This window comes from Gossypium raimondii, chromosome 5 (genome assembly GCF_025698545.1).
Source record: "Gossypium raimondii isolate GPD5lz chromosome 5, ASM2569854v1, whole genome shotgun sequence".
Taxonomy (NCBI): domain Eukaryota; kingdom Viridiplantae; phylum Streptophyta; class Magnoliopsida; order Malvales; family Malvaceae; genus Gossypium; species Gossypium raimondii.
In genome coordinates this window covers 27925726-27946715 of record NC_068569.1, presented here as the reverse complement: position 1 = coordinate 27946715, position 20990 = coordinate 27925726, and the positions used below count along the sequence as shown (strand labels likewise).

Sequence of the window (20990 nt, the reverse complement as noted above, 5' to 3'; positions counted from 1 at the left end):
CGTATCCGGAGATTACCTTCATTCTTAGTATTCCACAACATCTAAGTTTCTAAAGTAACGGTACTAAAGAAATCCTCCCAATTACGTCTAGGAATGATAATTTTCCAAACTGCTTTTGCAAACCCGCAATCTCGTACTACATTGATTGCAGTTTCCATCACACAACCACAACGTTCACAATAAGGAATCTGAGCCATACCACGTTACACTCTCTCCTCATTGGTTAAGAGTATACCTCTATTTAGTAACCATAAAAAAACACGGACTCTCAGTGGTGCAGCCACTTTCCATAATAATCTATGACACTCATTTTGATTCGAACTATTGACTTCAAAGAGATGTTTATAGGACTCCGAAAAGGAAAACTTTGTTGCAGACATCCATTTCCATGTAAGCTGATCAGACCCCATCCCTTCAAACGGCACATTACAGGCCAAAATGTGATCAACAACTTCTTGCGAAAGAACAGATGACAACCATTGTGAGTTTCAACCACCTTCTGGTAAGACAACATCACAGACCAGGATTGTCTCGTGTATCTTCACTTGACCAATATATTTTTATTTTAATGGCCCCACATCTCTCACCCATACATCATTCCAAAAATTAAACGGTCTCCCATCGCGAATAGACCATATAAGACCATTTTTAACCTCATTCCAAATCCTTGTTAATCCTTTCCATAGTTGTGAGCAATTACTACGACGAATTTCCCCCGAAATCAGCCCATGAACTTTATATTTGTTCCTCAATAAGTGGACCCATAAAGCTTCGATGTTGATAATTAGATTATACCCAATCTTCAAAACAACAAGAGAAAACTCCATGGATCACGCTAGCTACTCTCTGATGGGACCATGCAGCCGTGTAGGGCACTATTATCTTGAAGGATGAGAGCAAATGAGTCGTCGGAGGTCGCCGCTCATCGTGCCATCTAAGAAGAACTCACCTTAGTCCTAAAGGTGGATGATGTGAAGGAAAAGGTCCTGATCGCGGAAGGCATATGCAAGAGAAAGGTGTATGAGACGCAGTCTTAGGCATACCCTGGGCTGTAGTCAAGGTGCGTGACGCACACCATAGATGCATACGTGGAAGGGTTGCTGGAGAGGAATTTCAGCAGGGAGGCAAGGAGTTCAAGGATTGCAACGATGAGTTAAAAGTACCTGCGGAGAAAGCCTTGCATGTTAAAAGAACCTTTTGGGTTTGGAGATGGGATTGTTAAACATGGACTGGAATGCAACATTAGGCCAAGGAGCAGACCAACAGCTGCAAGAGACCAGAATTCGAGCAAGGTTAGGAGCAGTTTGGTTCATTTTGTTTATTTTGTTTACTTTTGATATTTGTAATCTTTTGTAAATGGAACAAGTTGATATGCAACTTGATTTCATAGTTAGTAGGATATGGATTTGATAGATTTAGTGGTTGAATCATTCATCTTTTGATTTGTATTATTTTGTATTGAAAGTTGCCAAAACTGATGGGAGCAGTTACATATGTTAGGTAAATGTCATACTACTTTTGTAACAACATATATTTCAAAGATTTAATGAAATTTTTGAATTTGCTTCATCGGTTACTTGCTGTTCTTAGTCTTTCTTTTGTTCCCTTTGTTTTTGCTTGCTGTTTTCTAAGCTTATGCTTAGTGAAATTGTTTTGTTTTAGTTGCTGCTGTCATTTTTATCCAACAAATGGTAATCAGAGCCTCCTATCTTTGAGGACCTCTGTTGTTTAAGCTTTAGTTTTCAATACCAACTTAGAATCGTGTTTGTGAAGTTAGTTTTCAGTAGCATGAGTTTTGCTCCTCCTCCACCACCAGTTTTTGCTGGAGACAACTACCACATTTGGGTTGTCAAGATAAAGACATACCTTCAAGCACTTGACCTCTGGAGTGTAGTTGAGAGTGATGTTGAGCCAGCACCATTAAGAGCAAATCCTACCATTGCTCAGATCAGGCAACATGGTGAGGAACAAGCCAATAAACATAAAGCCATGGCCTGTTTGTAGAATGGAGTGTCAGATGCTATTTTCACTCGCATTATGGCCTGTGATTCTCCTAAGCAGGCATGGGACAGGCTTAGAGAGAAGTTTATGGGATCAGACAAAACCAGGCAGCAACAAGTTATCAGCCTGAGAAGGGAGTTTGAAAATTTAAAGATGAATGAGTCAGAAACTATTAAACAGTATTCTGATAGGATAATGGTTACTGTCAATAACATAAGACTTCTAGGAGAGGATTTTAGTGACAGTAGAGTGGTTGAAAAGGTGATCACTACTCTTCCAGAGAGGTTTGAATAAAAAATCTCCTCACTGGAGTACTCGAGGGACCTTACAACCATTTCATTGTCGGAATTGGTTAATTCTCTCTATGCACTTGAGCAGAGGAGAACTAGCAGACAGGAGGAGAACCCTGAAGGAGCTTTTCAAGTAAGAGCCAGGGAAGGCTCTAGCTCAAATCAAAGAGCTAAGAAACCTTGGCTTGAAAGAAAGAACAAAGCAAGAAGAGAAACTAACAGAGAAATAGGCAGAATGAGGTTTCCACCATGCATTCACTGCAAAAAGACCAATCATTTAGAGAAATTTTGCTGGACAAGACCAGACATCTAGTGTAGGAATTGTAAGCAGTATGGCCATCATGAGAAGATTTGTAAAAATCATGAGAAGGGTTAAATTCAGCCAGTACAAGCTAAGACTGCTGAGGATATACAAGCTCAGGAGGAGCATGTATTTACAGCTTCATGTTTTGCAGTTAATAACAAGTGCAGTTAGCTTGTAGACAGTGGTTGCTCACACCACATGGCTGCTGATGAGAGTTTGTTCAAGGATCTTGACAAAGGCTATGTCTCGAAAGTCAGAATAGGTAATGGCAGCTTGATTGAAGCAAAAGGGAGAGGCAATGTTGTGATCAACACTGGATCAGGTAACAAAATTATCTCAGATGTGCTTTATGTTCCTGAAATTGATCAGAACCTGCTAAGTGTGGGCCAGCTAGTCAAGAAAGGCTATTCACTAGTTTTCAAGAATGATTCTTGTGTTATAAGTGATGCTTATGGTAGGGAGATAGTCTCAGCACCTATGGCAGACAAATGCTTCATGTTGGATGTGAGTAAGCTTGAGAAAAGAGCCTACACAAGTGGATGATACTGATCTTTGGCACAAGAGGTTTGGCCATGTTAACATCAAATCACTTGACTTGCTGCACAAAATGAACATGACAGAGGACATGGTGAAGGTTAACACAAGTGAAGGTGTTTGTGAGGTGTGTTAGCTTGGTAAACAAGCCAGGTTACCTTTTTCCAGCAAACCAGTCATGGAGAGCTCGAGATAGACTTGAGTTGGTACACTCAGATGTCTATGGACTAATGAAGACACCTTCACTGAATGGCAGTAAGTACTTTGTCTTGTTTATTAATAATCTGACCAGATTTTGCTGGGTGTACTTCATGAAACAGAAGTCAGAGGTGTTTGACATGTTTGTAAAGTTCAAAGCTTAGGCAGAAAATCAAGCAGGCTACAAGATCAAGGCCTTAAGAAAAGACAATGGCTCAGAATACTTGTCTAAAAGATTCCAGAAGCTATGTGAGCAGGCTGGAATCCATCATCAACTGACCACAGTGTACACTCCTCAGCAAAATGGAGTGAGTGAGAGGAAGAACATGACAGTGATGAACATGACCAGGTGTTTGCTGTTTCAAAGCAAGCTTCTAGGCATCTTTTGGGCTGAAGGTGTCAACACTTCAGTATACTTACTCAACAGGCTGCCAACACATGCTGTGAAGGACAAGACCCCTTTTGAAGTATGGTATAGACTTAAACCTGTTGTCTTACACTTAAAATTGTTTGGTTGCATATGTTATATACTTGTACCAGCTGAAAGAAGGACCAAACTTGAGAAGAGGTAAATTGCTGGCATATTTGCTGGCTACAGTGGCTGTAAGAAGGGCTACAGGATATTTGATCCCTCGACCAAGAAGATTTTGGTAAGTAGGGATGTTAAATTTGATGAAACAAGATTTTGGGACTTTGATGGTTCAGATACAAGTCTATTTGAAGAAGAGAATGGTGATAGCAACTTAGAATTGGCAGAAAGAGAGGCCAGTAATGCCAATGTTGATGATGCTCCTGTGAGAGGGACTAGGTCCATTGCTGACATCTACCAGAAATGCAATGTGGCCATTGTTGAACCCTCAAATTATGAAGAGGCTGCTAGAAGCAAGAGCTGGAGGAAAGCTATGGAGGATGAAATCGATATGATCCACAAGAATGATACTTGGGATCTAGTGGACAGACCTGAACAGAGGAAGGTCATTGGTGTCAAGTGGGTTTACAAGGCAAAGTTCAATGCAGATGGCTCTCTGAACAAGCACAAGGCAAGGCTTGTGGTGAAAGGGTACAGCCAACAATTTGGCATTGATTTTGAGGAGACTTTTGCTCCAGTGGCTAGGCTGGATACTATCAAATTGTTGTTTGCCTTGGCTACACAGAAATAGTGGAAGGTGCACCAGCTTGATGTCAAGTCAGCCTTCTTAAATGGCTTTCTTAAATAGGAGATTTATGTAGAACAGTCTGATGGATTTAAAGTTCAAGGAATGGAGGACAAGGTCTATAGGCTGAAGAAGGCACTTATGGTTTGAAACAGGCTCCTCGAGCCTGGTATGACAGAATTGATGAGTATCTGTCCAAACTCCACTTGAGAAAAGCTTGAGTGAACCAACTCTATTTGTGAAGAAGTCTAATGATGAGACTTTATTAATTGTGTAGATGATTTGCTGGTAACTGAAAGCAAAATTGAACTAATTCAAGAGTTCAAGGAGAAAATGCAAGTCATGTTTGATATGACAAACTTGGGAATTATGAGCCATTTCCTTGGTATGGAAGTAAGCCAGATTGATCAAGGTATTTTTATTGGTCAACATGCTTTTGCCTCGAAAATACTCACTAAATTTCACATGGAAAATTACAAGCCAGTGAGTACTCCTCTGGTTATAGGACAAAAGTTGAGCAGCTATGGAAATGAAGAAAAAGTGGATGAAAGGGAGTATAGAAGTTTAATAGGATGTTTGCTATACTTGACAGCAACTAGATCTGATCTTATGCACTCGGTCAGTTTACTGTCTCGTTTTATGCATAGCTGTAACACATCACATTTAAAAGCAGCAAAGAGAATCCTTATGTATGTGAAAGGAACCTTAAAGTTTGGAGTAATGTTCAAGTCAGGAAGTAAGCTGAAGTTGACTGGTTACTCAGACAGTAACTGGGAAGGTTCGATTGATGATATGAGGAGTACCTCAGGCTACCTCTTTACACTTGGTACGGGAGCTTTCTGTTGGAGCTCTAAAAAGCAACAAACAGTTGCTCAATCAACTGCTGAAGCAAAATATATAGCAACAGTTGGAGCAGTAAGTCAAGCTATTTGGCTTAGAAAATTGTTGTGTGATTTGAATGAGGAATAATTTGAGCCTACTGAGATTATGGTTGATAATCAATCAGCAATAACTATCTCCAAGAATGTTGTTTTTCATGGCAAAACAAAACACTTTAAACTCAAATTTTATTTTGTTTGAGAGGTAGTGCAATCAAAGGATGTGAGTCTTGGATATTGTAACTCACAAGACCAATTGGTTGACATTTTGACAAAGTCTATTGGTACTATGAGGTTTAAACTTCTGAGGGAATCGATTGGTGTTTGTTGCCTACAGTCTAAGGAGGAGTGTTAAACATGGACTGCAATGCAACATTAGGCCAAGGAGCAGACCAACAGCTGCAGCAGACCAGAATTCGAGCAAGACCAGGAGTAGCTTGGTTCATTTTGTTTATTTTGTTTACTTTTGATATTTGTAATCTTTTGTAAATGGAACAAGTTGATATGCAACTTGATTTCATAGTTAGTAGGATATGGATTTGATAGATTTAGTGGTTGAATCATTCATCTTTTGATTTGTATTATTTTGTATTGGAAGTTGTCAAAACTGATGGGAGCAGTTACATATGTTAGGTAACTGTCATACTACTTTTGTAACAACATATATTTCAAAGATTTAATGAAATTTTTGAATTTGCTTCATCGGTTACTTGCTGTTCTTAGTCTTTCTTTTGTTCCCTTTGTTTTTGCTTGCTGTTTTCTAAGCTTATGCTTAGTGAAATTGTTTTGTTTTAGTTGCTGCTGTCATTTTTATCCAACAGGGATGAACAGGATTCTTCGGCAACTTTTTCAGGTTTTATTCTGAGTACACCTAATGTTGATCCAGATTTGTATTCAGGACAATACGAGGACCTTAATGCCTCACTTTAGTACTTAAAAAATAAGTATTTGTTTATTAAATATGTACCAACTGAATGAAAATAAAAGTTTGTTATGTATATAAGATTGGGTGTTAAACCGCATTGTATTAGTTTCGACAGTGAAATATGATAGTGTTGTGGCAAGTGGGATGTTGGGTTATGTTTTTTTTGGTGAAGCTATGTGTGTAAGTGGTGAATTGATGGTGAAGAACATGAGGTGATGTTCCTGATCACTGCATAAGTACTTAGTGGAAGCTCCGTTTGTGATGGGCCTTGAGAATTGATATTAATGCTGTTTTTTTTTCCAAGGAGTATTTGGCATTTGGTCTTGGTGTTTCGAGATGTTGTGAAGTAGTGCTTTAGGGGTTCTTGTGTCTAGTTATGGTGTTCTTTCGCTATTTAAGTGTTAGGTGTTTTTTAAGTTTATTTTACTTTATGTTTGGATGAAGTAATAGAAAGGAAAGGAAAACAAAGCAAAGGGATGAAATTAGATACATTTTTTATGGGTAAATTACACTCAAAATCATTAAACTATTATTAAATTTATTCGACAATTGTCAAGGATTCTCGACAACTTGGATCATGGAATGCTCAATTGGTCAAATGTATCGTTACCTCTCCATACCTTCCTCAATGAGGCTTTCTAAAAGACTCGGTAGTTTATAATATAGTTAACTTAACTATAGAATAAGGAAGTATTGCTTAGGGGCTATAGCCAATAGCCCACTCACTCTACCTTAGACGACATCTATTCTTGCAACTGTGAGTAAGGACGAAGGAAATATCACTTATGTATGGTGCTTTGGTTCTTGCTGCCACTTTCATAGGTGCTGCGGTAATAAGGGAAAGGAGGTTATACTTTTATAAATAAGCAGTTTGATATATAGTACCCTACTGGATAATGGAGGGAAACCCAAGACTTATGATTTGTTCTTATCAAATAAATTACAAAATGGTCACCAAATTATTTTAAAGTATTCGTTTAAGTCACTAAACTATTTGAAACTTTTTATTTAAGTCATTAGGTTATTACAATTTTTTTAATGTTTGGCTAGCGAGTTCTAAACAACGATTCAATGATTGATATGGTAGATCAATACTTATCAATGAGTAGATCATACCTTAGATTCAAGTTGACCTAAATATTAGTGTTGAAGATTGGAGAGTAAAGTTGTTTGGATTTTGGTTCGTAGATTCATAAAGTTTATAGTTGTTTCATGAAACAAAACTAAATTGTAAAATAGAAGGGGAATGAAAGCTTTCAATTAGTGCAAGTTATGTGAGCAAAGAAGGTCATGCAACAATGATTTTAATAGTCCAATGACTTAAATGAAAACTTTTAAATAATTCAATGATCATGTTGTAACTTTTTGAAGTTGAGTGATCACAACGTAAACTTAATAATAGTTTAATGACCTTAAGTGTAGTAATGATTCGATGAAGAATAAGGTTTTTTTGAGAAATGGGAAATTCAAAAATGCTTGGGGATGAACCAAGTACAATTTGAAGGATTTTGTGGGTTTATAAATTGGGGCTTAGCAGAAGAACTTTATAAGTTTCCAAAAATTGAAGATACAAAGCAAGAAATTGAATTTCAAGTATTTGTGAAAACATATTAGTTAGTAGAACTCTTGATAAAAGAAAGGGTTGTTGTATATAATCACTCACATATTCTTCTGAATTATACGATCAGAGGATTAATTTAGAAAACCAAGAAAGATATGTAACAACAAACAATTTTATTGAAAAACATTCCATTAATAAACTCCTCAAAACTTTATGAAATATGTAATCAATCAAATATTGCAAAGATAAGAAAATTGAATATCTTATTGCTTTTCCACAAAATATCAAAATTTTAATTAGCCTAGAGGAAAGCTATGGGAAGAAAAGTAAAAGATTTTAAGATGTAAAACATTCTTTTACAGTCCATATTCTTTTACATAATTATATTACAAATAATGTTATGATTGTATTAAATCAATATATTTAATTATTCCTTTTTTTCTACAATTTAACTAATCAAAATGGTTAAGTTTACTTTTCTTTCTCTTATTAATTTTAACAATTTAAAAAATGTAATCATTTACTTTCTTTAACCTTCTTTGCAAAAATCAATTAAATTCGAAAAATTAAATTCTTTTTTGAATTTCAAATTATTCAGTTTTCTAATCAATACGAATAAGTAATTTAATTTTTAAGCTTGAGTCAAGTTAAATTTTACAACTTGAATAATTTGAATAATAAACCGATGTAAATATATCTTGGGTCCCTGATAGTTTCAAAAATATGCAAATTGGTCACTCTAAAAAATTACAAAAATTCAAAATATTGTTCAAAATTAAAATATTTATAATTTTTTTCCAAAATTTTATAATATATATATACATTCAAAAATTAAAATTATTAAGAAATCTTAAAATATATATTTAAAAAGTTAAATTATAAGTTTTGAAAAAATAAAAAGATACATTTGAGGTGTTAAATAAATAAATTATCAAGTTTATCATATACTAATTATCTTGTTTTTCTCGTATTTTATTTTAAAAGAGTTTTTAAATATATATAGTAATTGTGTTCCTTCACTTGGAATTAAATGGTACTGTTAACAAGATTTCAATGTGACTAGATTATTTTTTTGTTAAATTTAACTCAAACAAATTTATTCGATTCGACTTGAATTTCATTTCACTCGATTAAAGTCGAAAAAAAATAAAAAAAATAGGATGATAAAATAAGACTCGTCAATAACTCAAAACATTTTCACTCGATTCAATCAAATACTTATACTATTAGTATTTTGGTGTGTTAAGCTTTTGCTCTATCTTATTTTGAAATAGCCAAAAAAAACTGCAAATAATTTATGAACAAGAAAACTAGACCTCGTTAGAGTCCTTAGTGGGAAAATTCACTTTCTGTATCAAAATCTTCAATTTATGGTTCAATTGATTAAATCACCGTTTAAATAATAATATCATAGTGATAAAATAAAAAGCTTTAAAGGATAAAATTCTTTTTGCATTTCATTTAATTCATTGGATTTAATTAGTTTATTTAGTTAAGTTGAATAAATTATTAAAATAGAGAAAACCTTTTCAATAATATATGTAACTAAGTTAATCGACCTAACCCTTTATTTCAATCTAGTATTTCAATTGGTTCTTAATCTGATTGACCGATTCAATTTTAAAAATTATGATATTTATTGAGATTTTGTAGTCATATGCAAAAATCTTTCTTATTTAAGACTTTTGTTTTTTATCAATGTTACTAAAATTGGGTTAATAGTAAAATCAATCAAACCACTAATTTATGAACATAACATTTTAGCTATTGCGGCCCATAATAGGGGTGAGCGTTTGATCAAATTGAGTTGAATCGAGTGAAAAAATTTTGAGTTAATTGAGTTTACGATTCTTATTTTATCATTCTAACTCAATTTGAATTTTTTTTCGAATCGAGTCGAGTGAAATGAAATTCGAGTCGAGTTGAATCGAATCGAGTTAAATTTAAAAAATTAAATATGTCAAATAAAAATATTGTTACATTATAACTAATTACATATTAGAGTACATAACTTTGAACCATATATATTTGAAAAATTTTTAAAGCAAAATAATAATAAAATAAGATATTTGAGTATGATACATTTAAATCATTAATTAGGTCCCAAAATTATTATTTTAGAAAATTTTTAAAATTTAAAATTATTTCTTTATTTTTTAGAATTTTTTAAATTTTTAAAATTATTTTAATTTTTGTAATTTTTTGTGAGAGTGACGAATTTGCTTATTTTCAAAGTTGACAGGAATCAAAAGAGTATTTACACCAACCTGTTATTTAAATTATTCGAGTTATTCGAATTGTGAAATTCAACTCGACTCAAACTCAAAAAACTTATTCGGTTAACTCAAAATTTAATTTTTTTTCGAATCAAGTCGAGTTTTACTTACCCTAGCCCATAGACACTTTTAAAAAATAAGCAAAAGAATTTATCCATTTCCTTTTCTTTCTTTCTTTCTTTTAATTTTCGAATTTTATCTAAATAATAAAAAATTAATTATAAAATGGGATAGGTTGTAAATTATTTATGAAAATGGAAATTTTTTATAGTGAAATTGGGTGCCATTATTGCGTTAAGCAGCATCACTCTAAAAACCACTCCAACATTTGATAATCATTTCAAATGGAAAACCTATTTTTTAAATGATGTCACCATATTATCAAGCAACACAAAAAATATATAAATATTTTCTTTAAATGCAAAACAAATATTGTACGAGTAAAAAATATTATTTTTTAAAAGTGGTGCCAGTAATTAAAATTTTGGGCAAAACGTTCGAGTGGGGAAAGGGTTTTTATCTGGGTTTATTTATGCTTCCACTTCCTCTACTTTCTTAATTTTTAAAATTTATTTTTGTTGTTCCCCAGAATGGTCAAGCAAGCCAATGATGTCCCCATCAAGGTGCATAAAGTGTAGGAGGTTGGGCTAAAGTGGGGAGTCGGAGCCTCCATTCCATAGCTTCTCAAATCAGGAGCAAGTACATGATTGCCATGGTTAGCCAAGAAAGGAATCTGGTGGGGTCATGAATACCCTATTTCAGGGAAGCCTTGAAGCAATAAAACAAGTGGTCTGCTCTATGCAGCCATATCCCATTTGTTTTGATCCTTTGGTGACTCGCCTCGCGTTTCTTTCACTCCTCAAGGGATAAGTGTTCAGCAGAAACCAATCCAATTGATTTGCTCCTACCAATATAATTGATGAGAGAGAAAGTTGGGGGAGATTGAAGTTTGAATGGAAAAGTCAAATTTAGAAAAATAAATTTTAAAAATTAAGAAAGTAAAGGGATCGAAAGCAGAAATAAAACCAAATAAAAACCCTTTCCCCACTCAAACGTTTTGGTCTGAATAAAATTTTAATTACATCCACTCCGGCATTACTTTAATTGTTTCCAATTCACTTGGAATGATTGTCATCTGATAGAGTGATAGTGAAACCCAATTTTACTATTTCCGTAAATAATTTATAATTATCTCACTTTTGTAATTAACTTTTAATTATTTTTAAAAAATTGTTTTTGTTTGGGAAGGAGGTTAAAAATAATAACTTTTGGCGACTAACAGTTGTTTCTAAAACATATTTTAGAACAAAAATACTTTTAAAATAAATCATTATTAAATAAAATGCTTTTAAACTTTGGAATCACAAAATATTTTTAACCAAAACTAGAAGAAAGAATTTTAACTTTTATACAAAAATATTATTTTACTAAAAACATTTAGTGACATACAAACAATTACATGAAAATATATACACCAAAATCACGACAATTTACACAAAAAACCCCTTTTTTTTAAATTACCGAAATATGCCCGATATTTAATTATTTATCGGAATGAGCCATTTTCCGACAAATCACGTCCATGTCAGCGCGATGTCAGGGGACGCGCCAAAGAAGTCGCTGCCTCTCCAGAAGCTTTCTTTTCGCCACGTCGGCAAAGCTTCACGACGTGGCTGATTTTCCCTCAAGCGTGAAACGAGGTAACGGTCAAAACCCCCAACGGTCCAAAAAAAAACTATAAATACCCCCACCCCTTTTTTTCACAAACTAATCCTCTCTCAAATTTCCTCTCAATTTCCTCTCAAATTCCTTCCAAATTTCTGTAAAATCCATATTTAATCTCAATTTGCTCTCAAGTTCCTCTTAAATTTCTCTTAACTTCCTTTTTTTAAATAATTTAAAAAAAATTTAAATTTTTTTAGACCTTAAAAATTTGTACGATTTCAGCAATGGCCGGAGAATTGACTCGTTTTGATAAGCATCACATATCGGTGGAACAAATGAAAATGGTAAGTGTTGAATTTAATTTTTAAATATTATTTAAGAATTTTTTATTTATGCATTTTTAGATAATTATTAATTTATTATTTGTTATAAAAGTCTGTAGATCGGGTATTTGAATGCAACATCCGGAATATGCATGGTCCTCCATCACCGTTGGTAGAGAACTACCTGCGGGAAATGGGTTTTTGGCACGTGGCAACGGTAGGCCGGAGATGCAAGGTGGACCCAAAACTAATCAGTGCGTTGATCGAGAGGTGGAGACCCAATACGCACACATTCCATCTTCCATGTGGAGAGTGCACTATCACTCTAGAAGATGTCAGTCTGCAATTGGGATTGCCGGTGGACGGGTACCCAGTCACCAGGTTTGTCCAATCTAGCTATTGGGGGCAGTGTGCTATGAGCTTTTGGGTGTTATTCCGGAGAAAATGGAGGGAGGTAGATCGAGATGGGCTGGTTACGTGACACATTCCCTAATCCGGATGAAGATTCAACCGAAATTGAAAGAATCTGATATGCTCGGGCATACATTCTTCAATTAATTGGAGGTTATCTGATGTCCGACACGTCACGGAGTTGCGTACATCTAAGATGGCTGCTGAAACTCGTTGATTTTAGAGCAGCCGGTGAATTGAGTTGGGGGTCTGCAGTCTTGGCAACGTTATATCGGGAGATGTGTGGGGCGACGCGACCGATGAGAGCAAACATCGGAGATTGTTTGTCACTACTGCAGTCATGGGCACGGTTTCGCTTTCCATTTCTACGTCCTCGAGTGGACCACCTATATACATTCCCACTCATAACGAGGTAAATTTTATATTAGATTTTACAATTATTATATAGATTTTTAAAAATAAAAGTATGCTAAAAAATTATTTAATTAGGTGGAACCATCCCGCAAGTCATGCTCGATTAGCTACCTCTCTTGAAGTTATACAGCTTCTATTGGACCAACGGTCGGAAGCACAAGTAAGTATTAAATAAATAGATATTTCCATACATTCACTAGTTGATTGGTATTTAGTATTTAGTATTTAGTATTATGTATATAACTAATATTTCTATCATGTTCATATAGTTTCAATGGACACCATACGAGGATCCGGCAATTCGGGTAGTAATTCCGGAAGAGTTCTTACAAAATCCACTAGCTTGGCACGTGAAAGTCGTGTTGATCAACTACACTTCCGTGGAGCCGCACCAGTCAGACAGAGTGCTACGACAGTTTGGATGTAGACAACCGATTCCCATGGATCCTGAGGTGTTTGACGATCAACACAAAGTCGACCTTCAGCAATTGAATATGGATTGGCCGAGATACTGGTCCGAGTACATGGAAATGTGGGAAGATCGGTATGAATATATACCTACTCGGGAACCAATCATCTTTTCAGAGTTAGCGTGCGTTCCAGAATACATGCCGTGGTTTAGGATCCATGGCAAGCCGTATTTACTAACGCCAGAGGAGAGGCAGCGGCAAATACGTGTCGAAAGGGAAAGGCGCAAGCCTCTAAATCCAAGACAATAAGATGACGAAGGCAGCCCCTCAATGAGGCCCTGATATTCACCCGGCTCATCATCAACGACCATGCAATCACCAGGCCCAACAAGAGCACCTACACAGTCACCCGACGTAGCAGTTTAACCGATGATACTCACGCAACCGCCTTTTCAGATGATGCCAGGTGCGTTTCCTAGCTCTTATATGTATCCTAACTCTTATATGTATCATTTTCTGAGTCCTATGGCAAGTTGGAGCCAAATGCCCAGTTCAGCTCCATTTCCTGTTATGCCGAGTGGACCACCGATGTATAGGTCAGCGCCGCACGAGGGATCGCAAGAGGGGCTGTCGAGGAGCTCTCCTTTTTACCAATCCCCACCAACGTATGGGTTTCAAACACCGTCGCCGTTCGTGATGCAAACACCTCCACATACACTATTCTTTGAAGGTGGATCATCGTCCCAAGTCCGACAACCAGATGCCGTACCGGAAGAACCGAATCCCACCGGAGGAACAACAACCCGCAGGAAGCTAGACAAAGGAGGAATCCGGTAGCAGAATCGTCGATCGTACGCCATGTGGCACTGAATCCCCCGGGCATAGACATTGATTTTTGTATTTAAATTTATTTGTACAAATATTTTGAATATTTTGATATTATTTTATGTAATAAAATATAAATTTTTTTGAGTTATTTTGATATTATTTGATGTAATAACATGAGTTTAATTAATTTGTACAAATATTTTGAATATTTTGATATTATTTGAGAATTCTACTAACCATTAATACAATTATCAGTTAATATTTTTACATTCACATAATGTTAGATTTGAAAAAATGTTTTGACTGTTACTAACAATTAATACAATTATCAATAAATAATTGAAAAAATATTACAATTACATTCAACTATTTCGATTAGGCCATGATCGGCTTGTATGGCCTAGATTCCTATACCATCCGCACAACTTCTGTTGACTGACTGTTTCTCGGATATCCATATTGTTAGGTATTCTAGTCGAGTAAGGTTGACCCTTTGGTTTATGACGTAATTTTATACTATTTGCTCAGAAACGATTTCACAAATTCTTATCAAACAGCATTCTGCTAGAAGCGATTTTATACTATTTAATCAGAAATGTCAACTCGAAATTATTTCTTCTAGGACTAAAACTCTAAAAAGCCTAAACCCTAAACCCTAAAAGCAAAAAAAACCTAACGTGGGAAAAACGGCAAAATTGCGTCCCCCGAAACGCACTACGTGGCATGAAATCGAAGCCATGTAAGCAAAGCACGCTGACGTGGCTGCGACTTGCTGGCGCGTCCCCTGACATCGCGCTGACGTGGACGCGATTTGCCGGAAAATGGCCCATTCCGGTAAATAATTAAATACCGGGCCTATTTCGATAATTTTTTAAAAAAAAGGGCTTTTATTGGTAAATTGCCCCCAAAATCATCATTCATGTGTCATGTTACAAAATTCCATGAGCCTTAAAACGTAAATTGTAATCCAATGAAAACGACCAACGAGCCTTCCCTGAACTTTATTCTAAACAATAATTTTATTATTAAACATTATATTTTTCTCACGTCCTTGACTTCTTAGCTCTTATGTTGATAAATGATATAATATTGCTTTATGTCCTTATTCCTATAATTATTTTGGTATCCTTTAATATTTAATTTCTCTATTTCTATAATGTTATAAATCGTCCAAGTTAGTAGTACATCTAGTTGTTTCTATTAAAGTGATGATGTAGAATTTTTTTATTTTATATAAAATTACACAAAATTAAAATTTATGTATAATATTACATAATAAATTAAAGTTTACTTTTAAATTTTATACACTTGTAGCTACCATTTTGAATTATGATAAAGTAGGTTTGTACAAATTTATCTTAAGATCAATTATACTATGTTAAAATATGCTATTAGTTCTTATACTCTTCATTCATTTGGAATTTACTCCTCTTACTTTTATCTTAAGCATTTTAATCCCTATTCATTTCAAATTTAAAAATGCAAGTTCAGTTGTTATCAAAATTTTTATTTTAAAATGTCACACTAACAAAGTTTATAAAATAAATATTAACTGTATTAATAATTGGATCTAGATTTTAAAATCAAAAAAGTAAATAGATTAATTTTTTTAGAAATCAAAGTACAATGATTAAATTTTAAATTTTCAAAAAGTATAAAAACTTATAGCATATTTTTGAGTTTCTTAAGATATTAACCAGAGCAAGTCTAATAACTAATCTTTCGCGTTCTATAGGTCCAATAAAGAGGTAAACATTGGCCACAAATTTTAAAGTTACTCCGTACTTAGGGTGAAGATCAAACATTCAACCATTAATTAAGGTAAGAAAAAATCTTGACACCTGACCTAACTCTCCTGATTAACATGTTAGTTTAAGTTTTACTCACTAATGACATTTTAATTGGAACATAAAATGTATTTCTATGAATAAATATAGAAATATATTTTAATATAAATTATTGTATACTTTGGAAATTTATTTCAAATTAAAGAAATCGGGTATTTTTTAAATTAAATCTACATTTTTCATATTCATTTTTAACAGTATTTATTATTTATTACTTATATTTTGATTAGTTTTAAATGAATTTAGCTTTGAATACAAAAATAGTTTAAAATTTAAATTGAAACTAAAAACCCAAGCACTTAAACTAACGCTGCGAAGACGACCTTTTTTTTTTTTTTCTAAAAGAAAAAGCAGCTTAAATAAATAAAATAACAAAAAAACAGAAGTTGACTTGGAAGCTTCATCAGTCGTCGTCTGCCGGCTGGCTCGGTCCAAACATAAAATCAAAAGACAACTTGTACAGCCTCCGAACATACCATCCATTCCTCAGATTACCCAAAGAAAAGAAATGGTGATTATTCTCTTCCACTTCTTCTTGCTATACACTGCTGCAGCAGTTGGTCTTGCTCCACCCCCAACATATCCAAACGGTTGCCAGCCGACGAGGTGCAAACGCGGCGGCCCCTCCGTGCGGTTCCCCTTCCAATTGAAAGGCCGGCAACATGAAAACTGTGGCTCACCAGGGTTTAACCTGTCCTGCGACAACAAGAATCGGACGGTGCTGGAGCTGCCCAAATCGGTGAAGTTGTTGGTGAAGCGTATAGATTATGTAAAGCAAATGATTCAAGTGTATGCTGAAGATGGTTGCGTCCAAAATCAGCTCCCAAATCTCACAATGTCTTTGTCTCCTTTCAATCTCTCATTGGACAATGCTTATTCCAGTGAACTGAGAAACTTTACTTTGTTCGAATGTTCCGATGTGGACCAATTCGACTACGGTAATTATAACATCATCCGTTGCTTAAGTAGTAAGCCTGGGTTTGTCGTTAAATACACGGATTCCGATTATGCAAGCACCGATCTGTTACATTGCCGGAAGACTATAGATCTCAAAGAAGTTCCCTACGCGCTGTTATCATCAGATTGGAGTAGGAGCAACAATTTTTACTTTAATTGGAGCAGACCGGCGTGCGGTTACTGCGAAGCACAGCACCAAGGATGTCGACGCAATGATACCAATCCCTCCGGCTTCGAGTGCTTTGTCATCCCTATCAAACATATGGGTATGTTTCTTCTGATTTTCTATGCTATTAATCTTACGGTAGAAGTAAATTGTGTAGAGGTCTGAATTAAAAATAAGTAATTACGTAAAAATAAATATAAAAAATGCTAATTTTAAATTTATTTATTTCATTTACTATTCAATAATTCATATGTTAAAAATGAATAAAAATAGATGGTTTAACAATTTTTATACAATAAATTAATAAAAATAAGCTTACTAAATTCTTAATTTACCTATTTTAAAATAAGTTTTATTTTTGAAAAAGAAAGTTTCAATAATATCCGCAGAGACGAATACCTGCTTTTGTTGACTTTTGACTTTGGCTGAGACTGTGATATTGTTAAGTTGTTGTAGGCCGGATCAGATATTTTATTATTAAAATAATATAATATTTTCTGTTTTAAAAAATAATAATTAATATTTATCAATTTAATTAAATAAAAGTTTTTTTAAAAATTCAACTGTACAAATGAATGTTTGATAAATTCAAATATAAAGAGTAAATTAAGATATTGAAAATTATTTGACTACATTTTTGGCTATTTTCAATAAATAAAAAAAGTAAAATACAAAAGAAAGTAATATAATTAATTATTTAGTGAAAAAAAAGAAGATATTTAGCCTCAAATCCAACTTCTAACTTTACTCCTCAGCTGCCTTTTACATTAATCTTAATCAGAAGCAAAGCATGGTGCTGATAAAGTTTAAAAATGGTGATGTGTGCAGGTACAAGAACGAAGCTGATGATTTCAGGTACATTTGGGTAATCTAATGAGAAAATGAATGGAAAGTAATGATGATGAAACATATATCTGACAAGGATAGATCCCTGTGGGTGTTATTTGAATGCAGGTATAAGCATCGGTTCCTTTTTTCTTGCACTCAGCCTTTCTGTTGTTCTATATATGCACCATTTGCATAAAAAAGAGAAAGACGCTCAGCGCAAAATCGAACAGTTTTTGGAAGATTACAAAGCTCTCAAGCCCTCTCGATATTCCTATGCTGATATCAAGAGGATCACCTTTGATTTCAAGGAAAAGCTGGGACAAGGTGGTTATGGAACTGTTTTCAAAGGTACACTTTCCAACGATGTTTCCGTTGCCGTCAAGCTTCTTAACAATTTCAAAGGAAATGGGGAAGAGTTCATCAACGAAGTCAGCTCCATGGGTCGAATCCACCACGTCAATGTCACTCGTCTCGTCGGCTTTTGCGCCGACGGGTATCATCGAGCCTTGGTTTACGAGTACCTACCCAATGAGTCATTAGAGAAGTTCATATTCGGAGACAAAGGTGAGAATCATTTCCTGGGCTGGGAAAAGCTTCACGAAATTGCTCTAGGCATTGCCAAAGGCATTGAGTACTTGCACCAAGGTTGTGAGCAAAGAATCCTCCATTTCGACATCAAACCTCACAATATCTTGTTGGACCAGCACTTCAATCCGAAAATCTCCGATTTCGGGTTAGCCAAGCTATGTTCTAAAGAGCAGAGTGCGGTATCAATGACAGCAGCAAGGGGAACCATGGGCTACATTGCACCTGAAGTGCTGTCTAGGAACTTTGGGAACGTATCCTACAAATCAGATGTTTATAGTTTCGGAATGATGCTGCTTGAAATGGTGGGAGGACGCAAAAATATCGATGTCAAAGTGGAACATATGAGCCAAGTCTACTTCCCAGAATGGGTTTACAATCGTTTGGACAAAGGTGAAGCGTTAGGAATGAGCATTGAGAATGAAGAACATGATAAGATAGCAAAGAAGCTTACAATTGTTGGACTTTGGTGCATCCAATGGTATCCGGTGGATCGTCCATCGATGAAATCGGTGGTTCAAATGTTGGAAGGAGAGGTTGAGCATCTCACGGTACCGCCAAATCCTTTTGCCTCTAAAGATGAAATGAGGGCTAAACTGCCCATTAACAGAGAGCTTCCCACTATTTCTGAATAATTAAGAGTATATATCTAAGCAATATCCGATCTGCAACGATTGGTATACATCAAAGCTTGTCATACTAGATTTGCTCCATCCCTGAGCTGAATGCATTAATATATAATAACGTAATATTTAATGTGGGTATAGTAAATGATTCCATAATAATCGGAAAAGGGATGGACATAATAATTTTATTCACCACTGCAAGTGGAAAATTGAAGATATTATGAGATGGATAATATGATTGATATTGAAATTTAAATGAATAGTTTCATCTTATGTTCCAACTTTCAATTATTGTGCATTTATGGTATGCTTGTATGATCTGCTTAATTTTACATATATGTCTATGCAAATGAAATATTTGTTTGTACATATCTTGTAAATTGATGAATTTTATTTGTAATAAATGCATATATCTTCGATTTTGATTTTATTGTGTTGAAACTAGTGCTAAATTATTTTTTCTATATTATTAAATGAATTTTCTAGTGAAATTATTTATATTAGTATGATTGATTTACATGTATAGTAAACCGAAGTTTACCGGTCTAGATACATTAATTAATTGGCATGATTGGTTAGACCATCCTGATTAATAATGATGTGACAAAATAAGAATTTATATGGACATCCATTAAAGAACTTGAAGATTCTTCATTTTCAAGTGTTGCTTGTTCTCAAAGAAGATGATTTATTAATAACCTCATTAACAAAAGTTGAGATTGAATCTCTTACATTTCTGAAAGAAATACGGGTCCATTTTTCCAACAAGTGGATATCTTTGATGATTTATTAATAACCTCATTAACAAAAGTTGAGATTGAATCTCTTACATTTCTAAAAGAAATACAGGCTAATTTTTCCAACAAGTGGATATCTTTAGATAATTTTGGTAGATGCATCTACAAGTTAATGACATGTGAGTTATCAACTCACAACCTATAGTTTGTGAGATTACTTGTTTGTTTAAGAATAAAACTTTCAGATTATGCAATCGAGACAATTCTTACTAATGCTGGTGAGTTTGTTTCTTAGACTTTTAATGATCATTGAACTGGTGTTTATACATATAAAATGGTTTAGCGAATTTATGAAGTAAAATGTAACATCCCCAAAACCTATTGGTTGAAAATAATAAGAGATAGATTTTAGTAAATAAGATATAAAGAAAGTAAAGGATAAGGGATGTTAGAGAAAATGAAATAAGAAATATGTTGTGAAATATTAATTTGAGCTAGGGACTAAATCATAAAAATATGAAAAGTTATGTGGTCTAAGTGTAAATATTTAACATGTGAGGGGTTAAAGTATAAATATAGAAAAGTTGAAGGATCAATAATGCAAATATCTAAAGGGTGGAAGAGTCTAGAATATAAGGAAAATGGATAAATATGGACTAAATTAAATAATAAAGAATTATGAGGGACTAATCACAATTTTACTAAATTAAGTGATGATAAGAATGGAATTTTTAAGGATTATAAAAGACAAAATAGTCAATTAAAATGAGAAAATTCTAGAGTTTAATGATGACAGGGAGATATTTTAATGATATTTTAAATTAAATAATTAGATAAATATTATAATATTAATATTTTAATTAGGTTTTTATTAATATTTTATTATGAAAATGTTAGTATAAAAAAATGGAGGAAAGATGAAGAGAAATCATCACCCTTCCATGTTCCAACGTAAGTGAGAGAGCTAGAGAAGAAAATTTTGTTTTTATTACAATTTGGTCTTTCACCCTAAAATCCCACTTTTTTTTCCAAAGTTCTTGAAAATTTCTATAGTCACCTAAAAGGAGAAGCG

The 20990-nt window shown here is 34.1% G+C and overlaps 1 protein-coding gene across 1 annotated transcript; it reads left to right on the top strand.

The window, feature by feature from the left end:
* Window positions 1-16429: 16429 nt before the first annotated feature.
* LOC105770753 (rust resistance kinase Lr10) lies at window positions 16430-19469 on the top strand. The gene is made up of 3 exons (XM_012592088.2): window positions 16430-17242; window positions 17971-17997; window positions 18097-19469. Exons 1-3 carry the CDS (start codon window positions 16528-16530, stop codon window positions 19188-19190), a joined length of 1836 nt encoding a protein of 611 aa, XP_012447542.1. The 5' UTR covers window positions 16430-16527; the 3' UTR covers window positions 19191-19469.
* Window positions 19470-20990: the final 1521 nt, after the last annotated feature.